We start from the raw sequence: 13,181 nt of genomic DNA on the forward strand, positions 1-13,181 counted from the left end.
CAGACTGAGGGAGGACAAAGAAGGTGGGTGTGTGGTTGTCGAAGTAAAAAGGTATCTCTCGAGATAAGGATACGAGAGAGAGAAGTAGAAGAGAGAAAGATGAGGGAGAGGAAAGAAAGAGCCAGATTGCGGCGGAGGACGCGGAGAGATGGGATGGGGATGGGATGGGATTAAGGATGGAGATGGAGAATACTAGTAATTAAGATGGAGACACACTAACTCGGACACCGGTTATTAATATCCGAGAATATCCACTTAGGAAAGATGACATCAAGTAGGGTCTGGAAGTTGGTTCCATTCCCACTCCCACTTGGTATTCACTCCTACTAATTGTTTCAGGTGATGGGGAGCAAAATGACGGAAACCCTGGGTCGGATGGGAGGGCCGGTCTGTGGTTCTTGTCGAAGGTCTGTGCGAGTTTGTTTTGTTGGAAAATGAAAGGTGAAAAACCGTTGGATGCATGCATCATCTTCAAAGCTTGACTCTTATCCAATCTGCATTCTGGTGGATAGAGTCAGTGATACAGTGGTTATGATATGATAGGTCTTGTCGCTGTATACTAACTTGGGGATAAAACCCATCATGGATGAATTCCTTCCTCTGCCCACATGGCTGACACATGGCTGGCAGTAATGTAACCAACCACTCTATTCTTATCAAGCCTGGGTAGGTACTTATGGGTATAAATAGTAGTTACTAGATACTAGTTAACTAGTAACTACTACTAGTAGTAGTCAAATACGAACTCAGTCCAACTGAGTCAGAGGTGTTTGTTCTTTCCCCCCCTCAAGCCAAGCTTAATCCACAACTGGCCAATGAAGGCAAAGCCGTTGGTCGCACTGCTCGGCTGGCCTTCCTGGACTGAGTCTTTGGGGGTTAAAATCAGAAAGTATCTCGGATTCCTCCACCAATCGCTACTTTTTTCTTTCTGCTTCTTCTTCCCTCTCAGGGTCTGGTCTTAAACTTTCTCGGGGTTGCAGTCGCATCGCATGCGTCCTTCTACTACTACTCCTTCCTGAAGTTTAATATTATCATTATCACACCCGACTATAACACCCGAGTGGCTATGAGTTTTTCCCATGATTCGTATTGCTCCATCGTCTATCTACTAATCAGAGCTTACACAATCAAACCCCCACGTGCTCCATGATACATGAAAAGAAAAAGATCGGAATCAGTTGCACCAACAATCCCCACCATCAATCAGATGGTGGCCCACTTGCGCTTTATGCTTCCTCCACCATCGCCAACTCCGACTTTCCCCGTTCTTGTATCGCTTGCACTTCGATTTCCTCATCCTCCTTCTTAGCATACGCTACCTGATAAACCGTGTACCACGGCCGTTGGAACAGTCCATCCAGTGCCTCGAGCGATCGGCCCGTCGTGTCCTGTGTGCTGTCAGTTCCCCGTACCCTCCACCGTCACCCAAGGAGTTACTTCACTTACCGGCATCGCAAAAAACACATACACCAGCGAGACAAGGCAGATGCCCGCAAAGAATGCAAAGGCTCCCCATTCCTCCATTACGTCCAGTAAGTCAGGCGTCGCCCGCGTGCACCCAAACGCGAACAGCCAGTGCCCCGCCATCCCCATCGACAAGGCCAGCGATCGGATCCGGATGGGAAAGATCTCCGATCCGATGAGGAAGGGCATCGAGAACCATCCGATCACCCACCCAACCCCGTGCACAAAGATGGCTGCGATCGCTGCTCTCGAGGCATGTGTCGCGCTGGCCGCGTGGAGGATGGTCGTCGTCGACATCTGTCGCGAAATTCCCAGGTAACAAGCAAGATATGCCAGCGTCACGATCTGAAGGGTGATTCCCGCCATAAGAGACCGTCGTCGGCCTACAAAGTCCACTACTACGAGTGAGAAGATCAGCAAGGCGGTAAACTTGACCACGGCATAGAGGGCCGTAGTCAGGGACAAGGCATCCCCGGTCGTCCCCAGATAGCCTAAGATCGTGGGCAAGTACTGTGTGATGGCGTTGCCTCCGGACCATTGCGAAAACAGATGTGCCAGCATCACTAGACAGAACCGACGCCGGTTCTCCACCGGGACAACCGTCTCCTTGATTAGGTGCCATTGTGATGTGCCTGAGGCCGCTTCTCGCTCCTGCAGGATCTGAAATTCCATGACAGCAATCTCTGCGACTACAGTTGGGTGACTCGAGGGCAAATGACGCAGCTTAGCCAGTACCGATACGGCCTGGGTTCGCCTACCCACGTACAGCAGCCACCGGGGAGATTCTTCACAGACCAAGAGTCCCAGGCCCCAGACTGTGGCAGGGACCAGTTGGATCAAGGTTGGGAGCATCCACTGCATATCTGTTCCATCGTAGTTCTTAGTAATACCATAGTTGATGAAGAATCCAAAAACAACCCCCAGTTGCTGACATGCGGCAAATTGGACTGCGAGCAGCCCGCGGATGGTCTTAGGGGCAACCTGCAATACAGTCAGTCTGTCCCAGTCCCCTTTCAAGTATGATTTGCGTACCTCGGAGATATACATCGGAGGGGTCACAGTCAAGCCGCCCACTCCAAGACCCGCGATCAGTCTCGATGCGTATAGTCCGGACAGGTTCCCATTACAGAGACCCTGTCCCAACACTCCAGAGATATATACTAGGGTCGACAGTCGCATCGTCCACCGCCGCCCAATTCGATCATTGAAGGGTAAACACTACAGTAGCTGTCAGCCCGACATATATTCATTTCCTGAGTAGATAGCTTACTAGCAGACAGCCCAGAGTCATTCCAGCTGTGAACATTGACACAATCCAACCTTTAGTATTGGCATATTCGTCAGGGGATTGCTGGCCGAGCCCGAATTTGATCCGAAACCGAGATTGCACGACCAGCGATGCGATGTTCGCTGCGAAGATCAGCACCCTGCATGACATATGATCTTCACTCTCTACCTTCATCGAACCCCCTACTGATTCCAGAAAGTGCGAAAATGGCAATGTTCATCAGCAAGTACCAGTTAAAGACCCCCCGGGGGGAGTCCCGGATGGCCTGTCGGGTTTCCGCAACGAGCCCCATGGTTGGATTCGATTCCTCCCATGAGGGGCCCCATTAGTGAGCTTATATACCCAACCGAAGCCACTCAGTATGGCCGTCTCTGCGGCAAAATCGCGCAGGGCCGTGGTGTGGCGGAAAATATCTCATGACCTCTCCAGCAACGATTCGAAGTAAGGAGCACTCCCTCACGGAGGCCATCGTGCGTTTGGTATGTGCTATAGCCGAGTTTACCAGGGTCTAGACGGCACTGGGCTGGTTTGACAGGTTCTTATCGGCGAACACGATCGGGCCTCCGCATTCCATGGGTGCCTTGTGCGACCTGGAAATGCACCATAGGGGATATAATAGTTGATACAGCATGGCGTTACATTGCAAGTTCGAGTCCGAGTTGCATCCTGAGCCAGTCCAACTGGAAATCGCGGCCTCTTACTGGCTTTTGTCAGTGCTGTTGTTGCGTTATATGCTGGAAAACCCTGTCCTCCCTGCCGCGGATGCAAGGGTCAGAAGTGCTTGGTGTAGTTGTGGAGTGCCAACCGGGTTTTCCAAGGTCACAAATCCGGCTACCACTAACTATCGGCCGGTAACAGCCGATAACAGCCTCCATGACTGGGATGTTAGAAGCTTGATTTCTCGTCTAGTGTAACAGATGTGCTGCCTGAACATCACCTGCCTGCCTGATACCTCGGCTAGAAGACATTCCTGGCACATTTGAAAGTCGATAGCGTAACGACCGTCTCTGTTGATGTAATTGATCTGCAGTTGCATATCACGTAGCATATGGCACGTTGAAATTCCGTGATCGACCGGTAGTCTATTCTTAGCCGTCGGCGCTTACCCACGCTTCCCCGGTTGTCGATCCATCGTCAATCCCTCAACCCTCTTCTACCTCCGTCTACACACTCCTTAGTCTATAATCTCACCACCATGTCCCCTCCAATCACCAAAACTGCTCCTCCACCTCCACCTCCACCCCCATCAGATCCCCGCACAAAATTATCCCCGGTCATACGAAATCTCCGAACCGTCCCGCCCCGCTCCCTGACCACCCCTCAACCACCTCCCCCACCCACAACAACAGCCCCAACAGGTCCATACTTCCTCTACGGCACGTTGATGGATCCTTCCATGCTACAAGACATTCTATCCCTGGACACAGATCAGGAGATAGATCTACGACCTGCATATGTATCAGGCTACGCCTGTAAACTGTGGGGACAGTACCCGGCTCTAATACCGGATGATAATTCTTCCTCGGTAGTCAAGGGGGTCGTGTATCGTGTGGCGTCTGTGGAGGACGGGGTGAAGCTAGCGCATTATGAGACGGGGTGGTATCGCGCTGAACCTTGTGAGGTTGTGTATACGGATGGGAAAGAGCCTGGGAGGGAGAATGGACATGTGTTTGTGTTTGTTGGGGATAAAGGGGAGTTGAGTGATGGGGTGTTTGATCTTATGGTTTGGTTGAGGAGGATGGGGAGGAGGGGGGCGTTGGAGAGGTTGGATAGACTGGATAGGAAGTGAGTCCGTTGTTGTCTATACCTGATTTCCTGACGAGAGATATAGTATCTGGAGCAGTGTTGATCATAGTAGCTGGTTGCGACTAGTCGAACTGCACTTGCATACGCCGCGTCTTCCTGCTACCAAGGTAGTCAAGCTAGGCTTTATAGAGGATTTGTGCCCTTTCATGAAGGTAAGTACTTTACATATTCCTGATAGCGTATCTCGACAAACGAAATCAATTCTAGTTTACACTTCAGTTATATATTGTTTAACTGCACATCACAGCAGCGCCTTAGCAGGCGCCGCCGCCGCCAACACAGGCACCAGATCAGGATCACCCTTCTCCATAGCCCTCTTGTACGCCGGACGCTGTCCGATACGCTCCAAATAGCGCACAATATGAGGATACTCCTCAAGGCTGTAGGGAACGAACAGCCGCAGCGTCGTCAAGTGGAAGACAGACACGCAGTCTGCCGCGGTGAACTCCTCTCCAGCCAAATATGTGTTCTTGGCTAGTTGCTGCTCCATCGCCTCACAGGTGGCTTTCACCCGTGATTCAGACATCTTGTAGACAAAGTCCTCTTCGGATGGGGTACCGCGGATCCGACTGAACAGCATCCCCATGAAGGATGGCATTGTCGATCCCTGTGCCCGGTGCAGCCAGAAGACGTAGTCTGCGTACTTGGGGTGGTCTGGGGATAGAACTAGACGGCCCTTGCCGTATTTGGTCAGGATGTATTCGATGATGGCCATGGTTTCGCCTAAGGCGACGCCGTTGTCTTCAATGATGGGGGCAGTGCCGGACCAGTGGAGCTTGCGGTACTCATCTGGGGCTTGGAGAGTGGGCGGTTGGCGGTTGTAGCATTTCAGAGTGTAGGGAATCTCGAGCTCCTCGCAGAGCCAGGTGATTCTCTCAGATTGAGAGAGCCGGAGGTGATGGATTGTGAGACCGGACATGGTTGGAATGGTGGTGTTTATGCGCTAGAGTTTGAATAGACAGAGGCCGGGATACCGAAGGCTGGGGATCCGGGAATGGGTTCCATTTGTATTTATCTATAACATGGGGACCCTCGTTGATCGGAAGCCGGATGTTCTTGATTAGTGTTAAGCTCCGGTCGGATTGCCCTGTTGCCGAATATCAGGCCAGAAACATGGGACAAAAGTGGATCCAACTGAATGATTGAGGATTTATGCATAAAGCAAGTTCCACATCTTTATGCTGTCTCTTTATCACCGGGGGATCATCATTGATCAATGTAGCTTGCATGATAGATGATTGTATATGGCCCCATTATCAAGTCATTTTACTTAGGAACTCATCATCATCTCCATGTTCTATGCGAGTTGCTAGCCCACTTCGGTCTCCGTGGGGTGGGTGGACGGGCAGCACAGAAGCATACTCGGGTGGTCTGTACTCTGAGCAGAGTGAAGCTGAAGATTAAGTAATCGATGAAATAGACATTCCTCCGGTATTCTGGCCTGAGCCTTCCTGATAAATGGCATGGGGAAAGTTGGTGACTTCATCAGATGCCCTAGGTGCATGAAGAGCAAAAAGAAGCAATAAGCATCGGGCTTGATCTCAAGGCCGATCGGGTGGCGCTTTAGTCATCTCGGGGCTTGGAGCCACTCCGATCGAGGAACTCTCCTTGAGACAACCAATCGATCACAGAACTGATCTGTCAATTTAGGAGATTGATAAGACCGAAACCCGAGAGGCTGATTTAATCATTCACATTAAGCTGTTGATTACGCGAAGATGGTCTTGGAAGGCATTGGGTTACATCATGTCGTCTTTGTCTGCTTCTCCTATCTCAGGATTTATATATCTCGATAGAAGCTGCACCTAACTCGACATCAATTGATCATCATCATCATCATCCAATACTTGACAATACTTAGTACTATTTTCAATAGAGTTACACGCATCGACCACCCCACACATCCACCATCATGACCGCGGTTCTGATAACAGGCGCGACCGGCAAACAGGGAGGCTCACTCATCCGAAACCTCATCGCCCGAAAATCTCCCTTGGAGATCTTAGCCGTCACGCGAGACTCCTCTTCTGCTTCGGCTCAACGGTTGAAACAGCTGTCTTCCAACATCAAACTAGTCGAAGGCAACTTGGACAACCCGGCAGACATCTTTCGCAATGCGCGCGCTCAGACATCGTCTCCGATTTGGGGTGTCTTTAGCGTTCAGGTAGGTTTCCTCCGCTCTTTCAATCTTCATCCCAGCAATGAGATACTAATAGTGTCTGCTAGGTGGCCATCGGCAGCAACGTCGATGAGGAAGCACAAGGAAAGAAACTGATCGATGAGGCCCTCAAGCAAAAAGTCAAGTACTTCGTCTACAGCTCCGTGGATCGAGGCGGGGAACGTTCCTGGGACAACCCGACAGATGTTCCTCACTTTCTGAGGAAGCATCACATCGAGCATCATCTGGTGGGCAAAGCTAAGGGAACCGATATGGACTGGGTTATTCTGCGCCCCGTGGCGTTCATGGATAACATGGTCCCCGGTTTCCTGGGCAAGGTCTTTGCGACGTCCTGGAAGATGGCACTGAAGGGGAAGCCTCTTCAGGTGGTTGCTGTCAGCGACATTGGTCACTTTGGCGCAGAAGCTTTTCTTAACCCGGATGAGTACAAGGGTCGGGCGATCTCGTTGGCGGGAGATGATTTGACATTCGATCAGATGGCACAGGTATTTCAGCAGAAGACCGGTCAGCGGATACCCATGACATTTCAGTTCGTGTGTTCCTTGCTGCTGGCCGCTGTCAAGGATATGGGATATATGTACAGATGGTTCCATGACGAAGGTTACCAGGTTAATATCGGCGAGTTGAGGAAGAAGCACCCGGGATTGAAGAACTTTGGGGATTGGCTTGCACAGGAGAGTGATTTTGTCAAGCGATAGATCATGCTGGTGCCTATTTTCGGTTTTACGTGATATTTTAATGTTTAATGCTGTTTGTTTTTAATTATGCTCTTGATTTGAGCAATCTAATCCTGTCAAGTATTCAATATAGTTGGTTTCCCATGGGTACAAATGGGCTCAACGACACACTGAATGTGTATGTGAATGCGAGCACCAGGATGGGGCTTCTCATATCGACGAATAACCCCTGCTAAAGTGTAACCCTCAAACCAGACCATATGCATTAGCCACGATAATCTCCTTGAGGCTACTCCATCCCGGCTTGCCCATCTCTTTAAGTAGATCTTCCGACCGCTTCGAAGGCTTAACATCCAACAAATCGGCATCTTTATCGGGGCCAGGCAGATCTGTTGGCAGCTCGCGGTTCGGGAATATATCCCGATAGATAGTAGCTAAGTCGTTCCAGAAAAACGGCCAGCCATACGCAAACAGGCGTTCGTTTTGGACCGTGGGATTGATCAAAGCCGCGACATGCAGAAGTGCGACGTCTTCAATGCCCACACAGTACCCTCCTTCAGGGTGAATTAGCTTCCATTCTTCGTATCGCTCGGGACTACGGATGTGATTCAAACGCACCAATTGGGAGATGGGCCTTCACGTGTTCGGAAACTGAGGCCCAGTCATTTTTGATGATGGCTGCTGGCCATGACAGAGTGGAAGGAAACCCTTGATTTTGTGGGTCGAGAGAGGCACCATAGCACAATGAGGGTAGAACTGGACATGATGGTTTAAATCAATGGAACATATTCTGAGAGTGGAAGGAGAGACGTGCTTACCGGTATTTGCTACGAACCCGGGCTTGTGCTCTCTCACCCATTCCCAGATTCCTTGCTCCCCAAAGGCCTTGCTTGCGCTGTAGACGTCAAATCCTCTTCTCCATTCGGCAGGAGACCCCGTTTTGGCTCGCTGAATGGCAGTTTCGTTCCAAGTCTCCGAGGTGATCACTGTCTTGCCATCCAGATCATCCAAGCCCATTGTGTTAGCCGCTTGGCAGGAGGAGGTGTAGACAAAGCGTTTGACGCTGGGCTCGGCTGCCGCGGAGGCAAGGACATTGTGATCCAGCCGTTTGATGGATTCGAATATCTCATCCGGACCATCGTTTGGACCGGCAAAGATGGTTACTACATGTGCCACTCCCGAGACACCTTTGTATTGTACAGTTAAGCACCTAACTAGTGAGGTATCGTAGTGAAAATGTAGAGTGTACGGACCTTTCATAGCTTCGTCAAAAGCACCCGGACGCTGTATGTCCTGGACCTGGACCAGCTCAAAGCTGTCTTTCCCATACTTGTCACGGAAAAGATCTCCGATCCATTGGTGCCTCTGCGCATTCCGCACGGTTCCCCTGACACGATACCCGCGACTAAGCAGCCGATCGGCCACATTTGATCCGACCAAGCTATTGGCCCCAGTAACCAGGACCCATGATCCGTGAGGGATAGCTGATGTTTCAGAGATGGTCATTGTAAGTATGATGCTTCTGCAACGGTGTCACGTTGAACGACGGCATGCCCAGAGCGATCAGCGAAACTCTCGCTGTTAAAAGTATCCCAGATGCCACGTAGTGCGGTGGAATAAGGTCCACCCAGTGATTCAAAAAGAACTCACTACTGTATTGGTGTAGAAGTAGTGCAGCAGTGATGACTCCACTGATAGCCACGAACACAGACCTTCATTTCATGTCTGCCTGTCTTATGGAGCCCGCTTTGCCATTTTTAGGGATTGGCAAGGGTCGGAGACGGGAAGCACTCGATTGTACCCACCAGTCCTCGGAGGAGGGAAGTGTTTAGTCGAGAAGTTACATGAGGAGATTGAGATTGTGGACACTAGCGTTATTGGGGACCTCGAATGTAGGGCAAGCCTCGGGTGATCATGTGGATTTCGATGCCCGCTCTCTCTTGACTTCTAAGCACCACCAGCATCACCAACATGATCTATTCGAAAATATTAGCTTAAGCGGGTTGACTCGGGAGACACTGGCGTGAGTGGATGTTGCTTTCGGGAAACCGACAATTTGCTTTGAAAATCATGTGTTGTGCCTGCTTGCTTGGATCCCAGATGAGGCAACCCAATCAGTAAGTCCCTGTGAAAGTCGTCGTTCCTTGCGGGCATATACCGAGATGCCCTTCTTGCTCCATGCAGTCAAGGTTTCGGTGAAAATGGCGGCAGCAAAGTTTATTTCGCATGGCGGATAATATCAAAAACTCATCCAAGATTAGACGAAACGTCCCGCAAATTTATCGTATTGATATAGTTAGTCCATGCTCTAGTAGTTCATCGAGATGATCTGTTGTGCTTGTTATTGTTGCTTATCCAGTAGCCTGTTGATGACCTGTTGATGACTGCGAGGGGGAACAGGCAACAGGGATGAATGAGTCAAGCGGGCTAAGGAGCCGCTAGTGACTTAGTAACTGTTAACTAGTAACCACTCATCGATCAAGTAACGAAGTACTAAAAAGTGACTCTGGATTGACCCTCACTTTTCCCCGCAAAAGCAATTCATTGCTCCCCCTTCCCCAAATCCACCCTCCCCCAAGGCCCATCCACCATGTCCGAATCGGTCCCGGAACTACGCTTCCGATCGGGAAATGTCCCAACGCGCTATTTCAAGGCATGTCGCTGGTGTCGCAAGCAAAAAATGCGCTGTGATGCCCGAAATCAGGTCCCTTGCGCCCGTTGTCGCGCCGTGGGCCGAGATTGCATCCTGGATCCGGTCGAGAGCGCAAGGCGACAGAGTACCCGGCGGTCATCCCCGGCTACTCGTCCTATTAGGTGAGAGGAATATACCTCTCTTAGAGCATCTTCGGAATGAAACCGAACTAATATATAGCTTGAACACAGGCGCCAACAGGCAAGGTCTCCTTGGACCGAACCACACGGCTTCGGGAGTCCTTCTCCTAGAGAACAGGATTACTCTACATCCACCACAGTACAAGATGTGCCAATCAACGCCTCGCTCGATTCGCTCCCAGAGTCTACTGCCGCAGCGGATTTGAGTTCGCCTGGAACAGCAGAGCGACATGCACCGGAGCCCCAACAGTTGAGTCCTAATGACATGATCGCCCCGGTTTCCGTGATGCACTCCATGTCGGTCAATTTACTGGGATCAAGCAGCGTGAGTAGTTCGGAAGTAGTCTTCAGCTGCAGATTGTTGATGGTCCGCAGATCTTCATGGACAGCTCCAGCAAAGCGGATCCTAAGAGCGATATCATCGCCCGTGGGATCATCAGTGAAGAGCGTGCACGCGTGATGTATGACCGGTATGGTATCTCCCTGAATCGGACATCTACTGATTCAACGCTAACGGACTGTCAGCTTCATGGGTGGCAGTAAGAACTTCCTGGCACTGTTTGATCCCATTCGGGACACGTTCGATTCGGTCCGCTCTCGCTCCCTTTTCTGCTTTTCAGTCATCATCTACCTCGCTAGTCGGGCCGTGATGGACTTGCGGAGTGATACCCATCTTCAACGTGTTCTTCAAGACGAAGCGCAGAGACTGGCCGAGGATAGTTTTTTTGAGCGGCCCACCAAAGTTGAAACCGTACAAGGCATGATTTTGCTGGCTGCCTATTCTGAAAAGACGTGGTTTTCAACCGCACTCATCTTGCGGACCGCCCTCGATTCCGGGCTGGAGAAATCTCTAGATGCCTTACTGTCTCAGGAAGACGTACCACGCAGTTCTTTGTCGGCTTCCATGGAAGACCGTAAGCTTGTGTGGCAGACCAGGACTTGGCTAATCAGCTTCACACTAGAACTAGACGTGGCATCCGGAACAGGCCGCAAGTCACGGATCGATGCAGTGGACACAATAAAATTGCGCAAGTTCCTGGAGTATCCGCTATCCTTGCCCTGTGATATGCGCACCATTTCCATCATAGAAATCCACCAGCTCCGAAGTACTACTATCCCCCCGAAAGACTGAATATCTGCTGATCAGAGTCCAGGCCAATCGCGCATGTCCATTGAGAACGCCAAGACAGTTGATGAAATTGTATTGGTTGAGCTGCCTGCGGTCATGACAAGACTGCAAAATTGGTGGAACACATGGGATGAAATCCACGGCAGTAAGTGCTCAGATGCAAGAAGACCGTCAGTCATTGGCCAGTAGTAATGAATTGTAGACAACGCCTTTCATGCTGGTGCCTTCCAGCGGTGTAGTTTGAAGTTGATGTTGAACTACGCCCGAATCTTCGTCCTATGCGCCTCCTTGGCTCGGATTCAGAAACTCCAATCCGGTGCTGCCGAGCCCAACTCGGAGACAACAGGTGACAAGGATGTCTCACATTTGTGGCGCGCTCTCGCGACAACCATCATGGATCAACTGGATTGCTTCATTCAAGAAAGTGCCTACCGCTGCCAACTCACGTGGGCTCCTACCTATCCAGCTCTGACCCTAGCCTTCGTCAGTAAGTAGCACGAGACTCTGAACATGGAGGCACGGTTTCTTTTCGATAGGTCAGCTAACTTGAAAAGCAACGTTCGCTCTCCGGATTGCTCGATGGCGTCCGGACTTAATCGATCAGGATCTCCTCCTTGAGAGGGCCCAACTGATCTGCGATTTTCTCAAGCAGCCGCCCTATCCGGACATTCACCGTACCGTGTCCATCTTCGTCAACTACGGTCGCGCCCTAGTCGCTAGCCAACGAGGGCATGCGGACTACTGTGCAGAAGTGATAAAGCCCTCAGAACAAGCCAATGGGCAGTTCTCATTAGGTAGAGGGACATATGGGGTCCCGGTGGATGTGTCAACTTCTTCCGGGATGGCATCCGAACAGGTGAATTACCCGGCAGGCGCAATGACCCCTCAGGCCGACAAGGATAGTGGTGCCGCTGGGGTACCCAATGCTGAAAGAACTGCGCCTGGCAGACAGCTCCCTGCCAGACTGCCGGGGCCAATGGAAGCTCCTAATTGGTCGATGTGTAACCCCATTGCCGATTCATTCGGCTTGTTCGAAGAGGAGCAGAACGACATCTTTGACTTCTTACCAATGATGCCGTCCATTCCACAATAGTCCAGTGGTGTAGCACTGGTTGGCTACCAATGGAAGAACTATATCCTTCATTCATGAATGACGGACGTGTCCCCCTCAATAGACGTGTAAGCTGGGTACGCCATCAGGAATTCGACACATTCGGGGTCAAACCATGGACTACACGAGGCGGACAACTAGGGATGCTCGTCGACGCTAAAGGTAGAAAGATAGCTCGAAAATGCGGTAAGGAACTTCCAGGGGAATATGTGCGGTGCTTGCGTTGCCGAACCCAACCTGCCGCTATCCACCCAGCAGGAAAATTGGCGCATAGCATGCCGCTTGCTGATCAATCCTTGATGGGAAAAGCTGGATCTGATCCACCGAGCTTGGGCAGACTCGCCAAGGACCGACATTTGCTTTCAATGACAGATGGTGTGGCCTTGAAAGCCAATTTTTGAACCCGGCTCCTGATCGGCGCCGTCGCCGGGATGCTCTGTAGCCCCGGTGCCGGACCGGCCCCGATGCTGCAGTTGCAGAAGATGAAGATCCAACATCGCTCATTGGGCCACGAGGATGTATTGACGGTCCAGATTGTAGTGGACTCTCGTCCGCGAAAGGCCTTTCAGATAACTGACTAGACTAGTCAATCATTGTGGAAATTCAGTGACTCATTTCCTACTATGAGGCCTCTATAAGGGTTTAAAGTCCGCGCGTCTCGTCAACAATTGAAGGAGACACCGGGAAGTTCAATT

The 13,181-nt window shown here is 50.9% G+C and overlaps 6 protein-coding genes across 6 annotated transcripts; 3 read left to right on the forward strand and 3 right to left on the reverse strand.

Annotated features, from left to right (window-relative positions):
* Positions 1-1,226: 1,226 nt before the first annotated feature.
* AtWU_01164 (sugar transporter) lies at positions 1,227-3,044 on the reverse strand (the record flags this gene model as incomplete). The annotated part of the gene is made up of 5 exons (XM_035496279.1): positions 1,227-1,388; positions 1,447-2,445; positions 2,497-2,682; positions 2,735-2,874; positions 2,939-3,044. 5 exons carry the CDS (start codon positions 3,042-3,044, stop codon positions 1,227-1,229), a joined length of 1,593 nt encoding a protein of 530 aa, XP_035352172.1.
* Positions 3,045-3,947: 903 nt separating this feature from the next.
* Positions 3,948-4,541, forward strand: AtWU_01165 (gamma-glutamylcyclotransferase family protein; the record flags this gene model as incomplete). Its single annotated transcript, XM_035496280.1, has 1 exon — positions 3,948-4,541. One exon carries the CDS (start codon positions 3,948-3,950, stop codon positions 4,539-4,541), a length of 594 nt encoding a protein of 197 aa, XP_035352173.1.
* Positions 4,542-4,799: 258 nt separating this feature from the next.
* Positions 4,800-5,477, reverse strand: AtWU_01166 (glutathione S-transferase family protein; the record flags this gene model as incomplete). Its single annotated transcript, XM_035496281.1, has 1 exon — positions 4,800-5,477. The coding sequence occupies one exon, from the start codon at positions 5,475-5,477 to the stop codon at positions 4,800-4,802; it is 678 nt and encodes a 225-aa protein (XP_035352174.1).
* Positions 5,478-6,470: 993 nt separating this feature from the next.
* AtWU_01167 (nucleoside-diphosphate-sugar epimerase family protein) lies at positions 6,471-7,435 on the forward strand (the record flags this gene model as incomplete). The annotated part of the gene is made up of 2 exons (XM_035496282.1): positions 6,471-6,722; positions 6,785-7,435. 2 exons carry the CDS (start codon positions 6,471-6,473, stop codon positions 7,433-7,435), a joined length of 903 nt encoding a protein of 300 aa, XP_035352175.1.
* A 225-nt stretch (positions 7,436-7,660) lies between these two features.
* Positions 7,661-8,920, reverse strand: AtWU_01168 (aldehyde reductase; the record flags this gene model as incomplete). The annotated part of the gene is made up of 4 exons (XM_035496283.1): positions 7,661-7,968; positions 8,033-8,170; positions 8,233-8,601; positions 8,668-8,920. 4 exons carry the CDS (start codon positions 8,918-8,920, stop codon positions 7,661-7,663), a joined length of 1,068 nt encoding a protein of 355 aa, XP_035352176.1.
* A 1,084-nt stretch (positions 8,921-10,004) lies between these two features.
* Positions 10,005-12,468, forward strand: AtWU_01169 (C6 transcription factor; the record flags this gene model as incomplete). Its single annotated transcript, XM_035496284.1, has 8 exons — positions 10,005-10,228; positions 10,298-10,571; positions 10,622-10,716; positions 10,772-11,160; positions 11,209-11,352; positions 11,401-11,520; positions 11,578-11,862; positions 11,930-12,468. The coding sequence occupies 8 exons, from the start codon at positions 10,005-10,007 to the stop codon at positions 12,466-12,468; spliced, it is 2,070 nt and encodes a 689-aa protein (XP_035352177.1).
* Positions 12,469-13,181: the final 713 nt, after the last annotated feature.

The sequence above is a fragment of the Aspergillus tubingensis genome (assembly GCF_013340325.1).
Source record: "Aspergillus tubingensis WU-2223L DNA, scaffold_2, whole genome shotgun sequence".
NCBI lineage: Eukaryota > Fungi > Ascomycota > Eurotiomycetes > Eurotiales > Aspergillaceae > Aspergillus > Aspergillus tubingensis.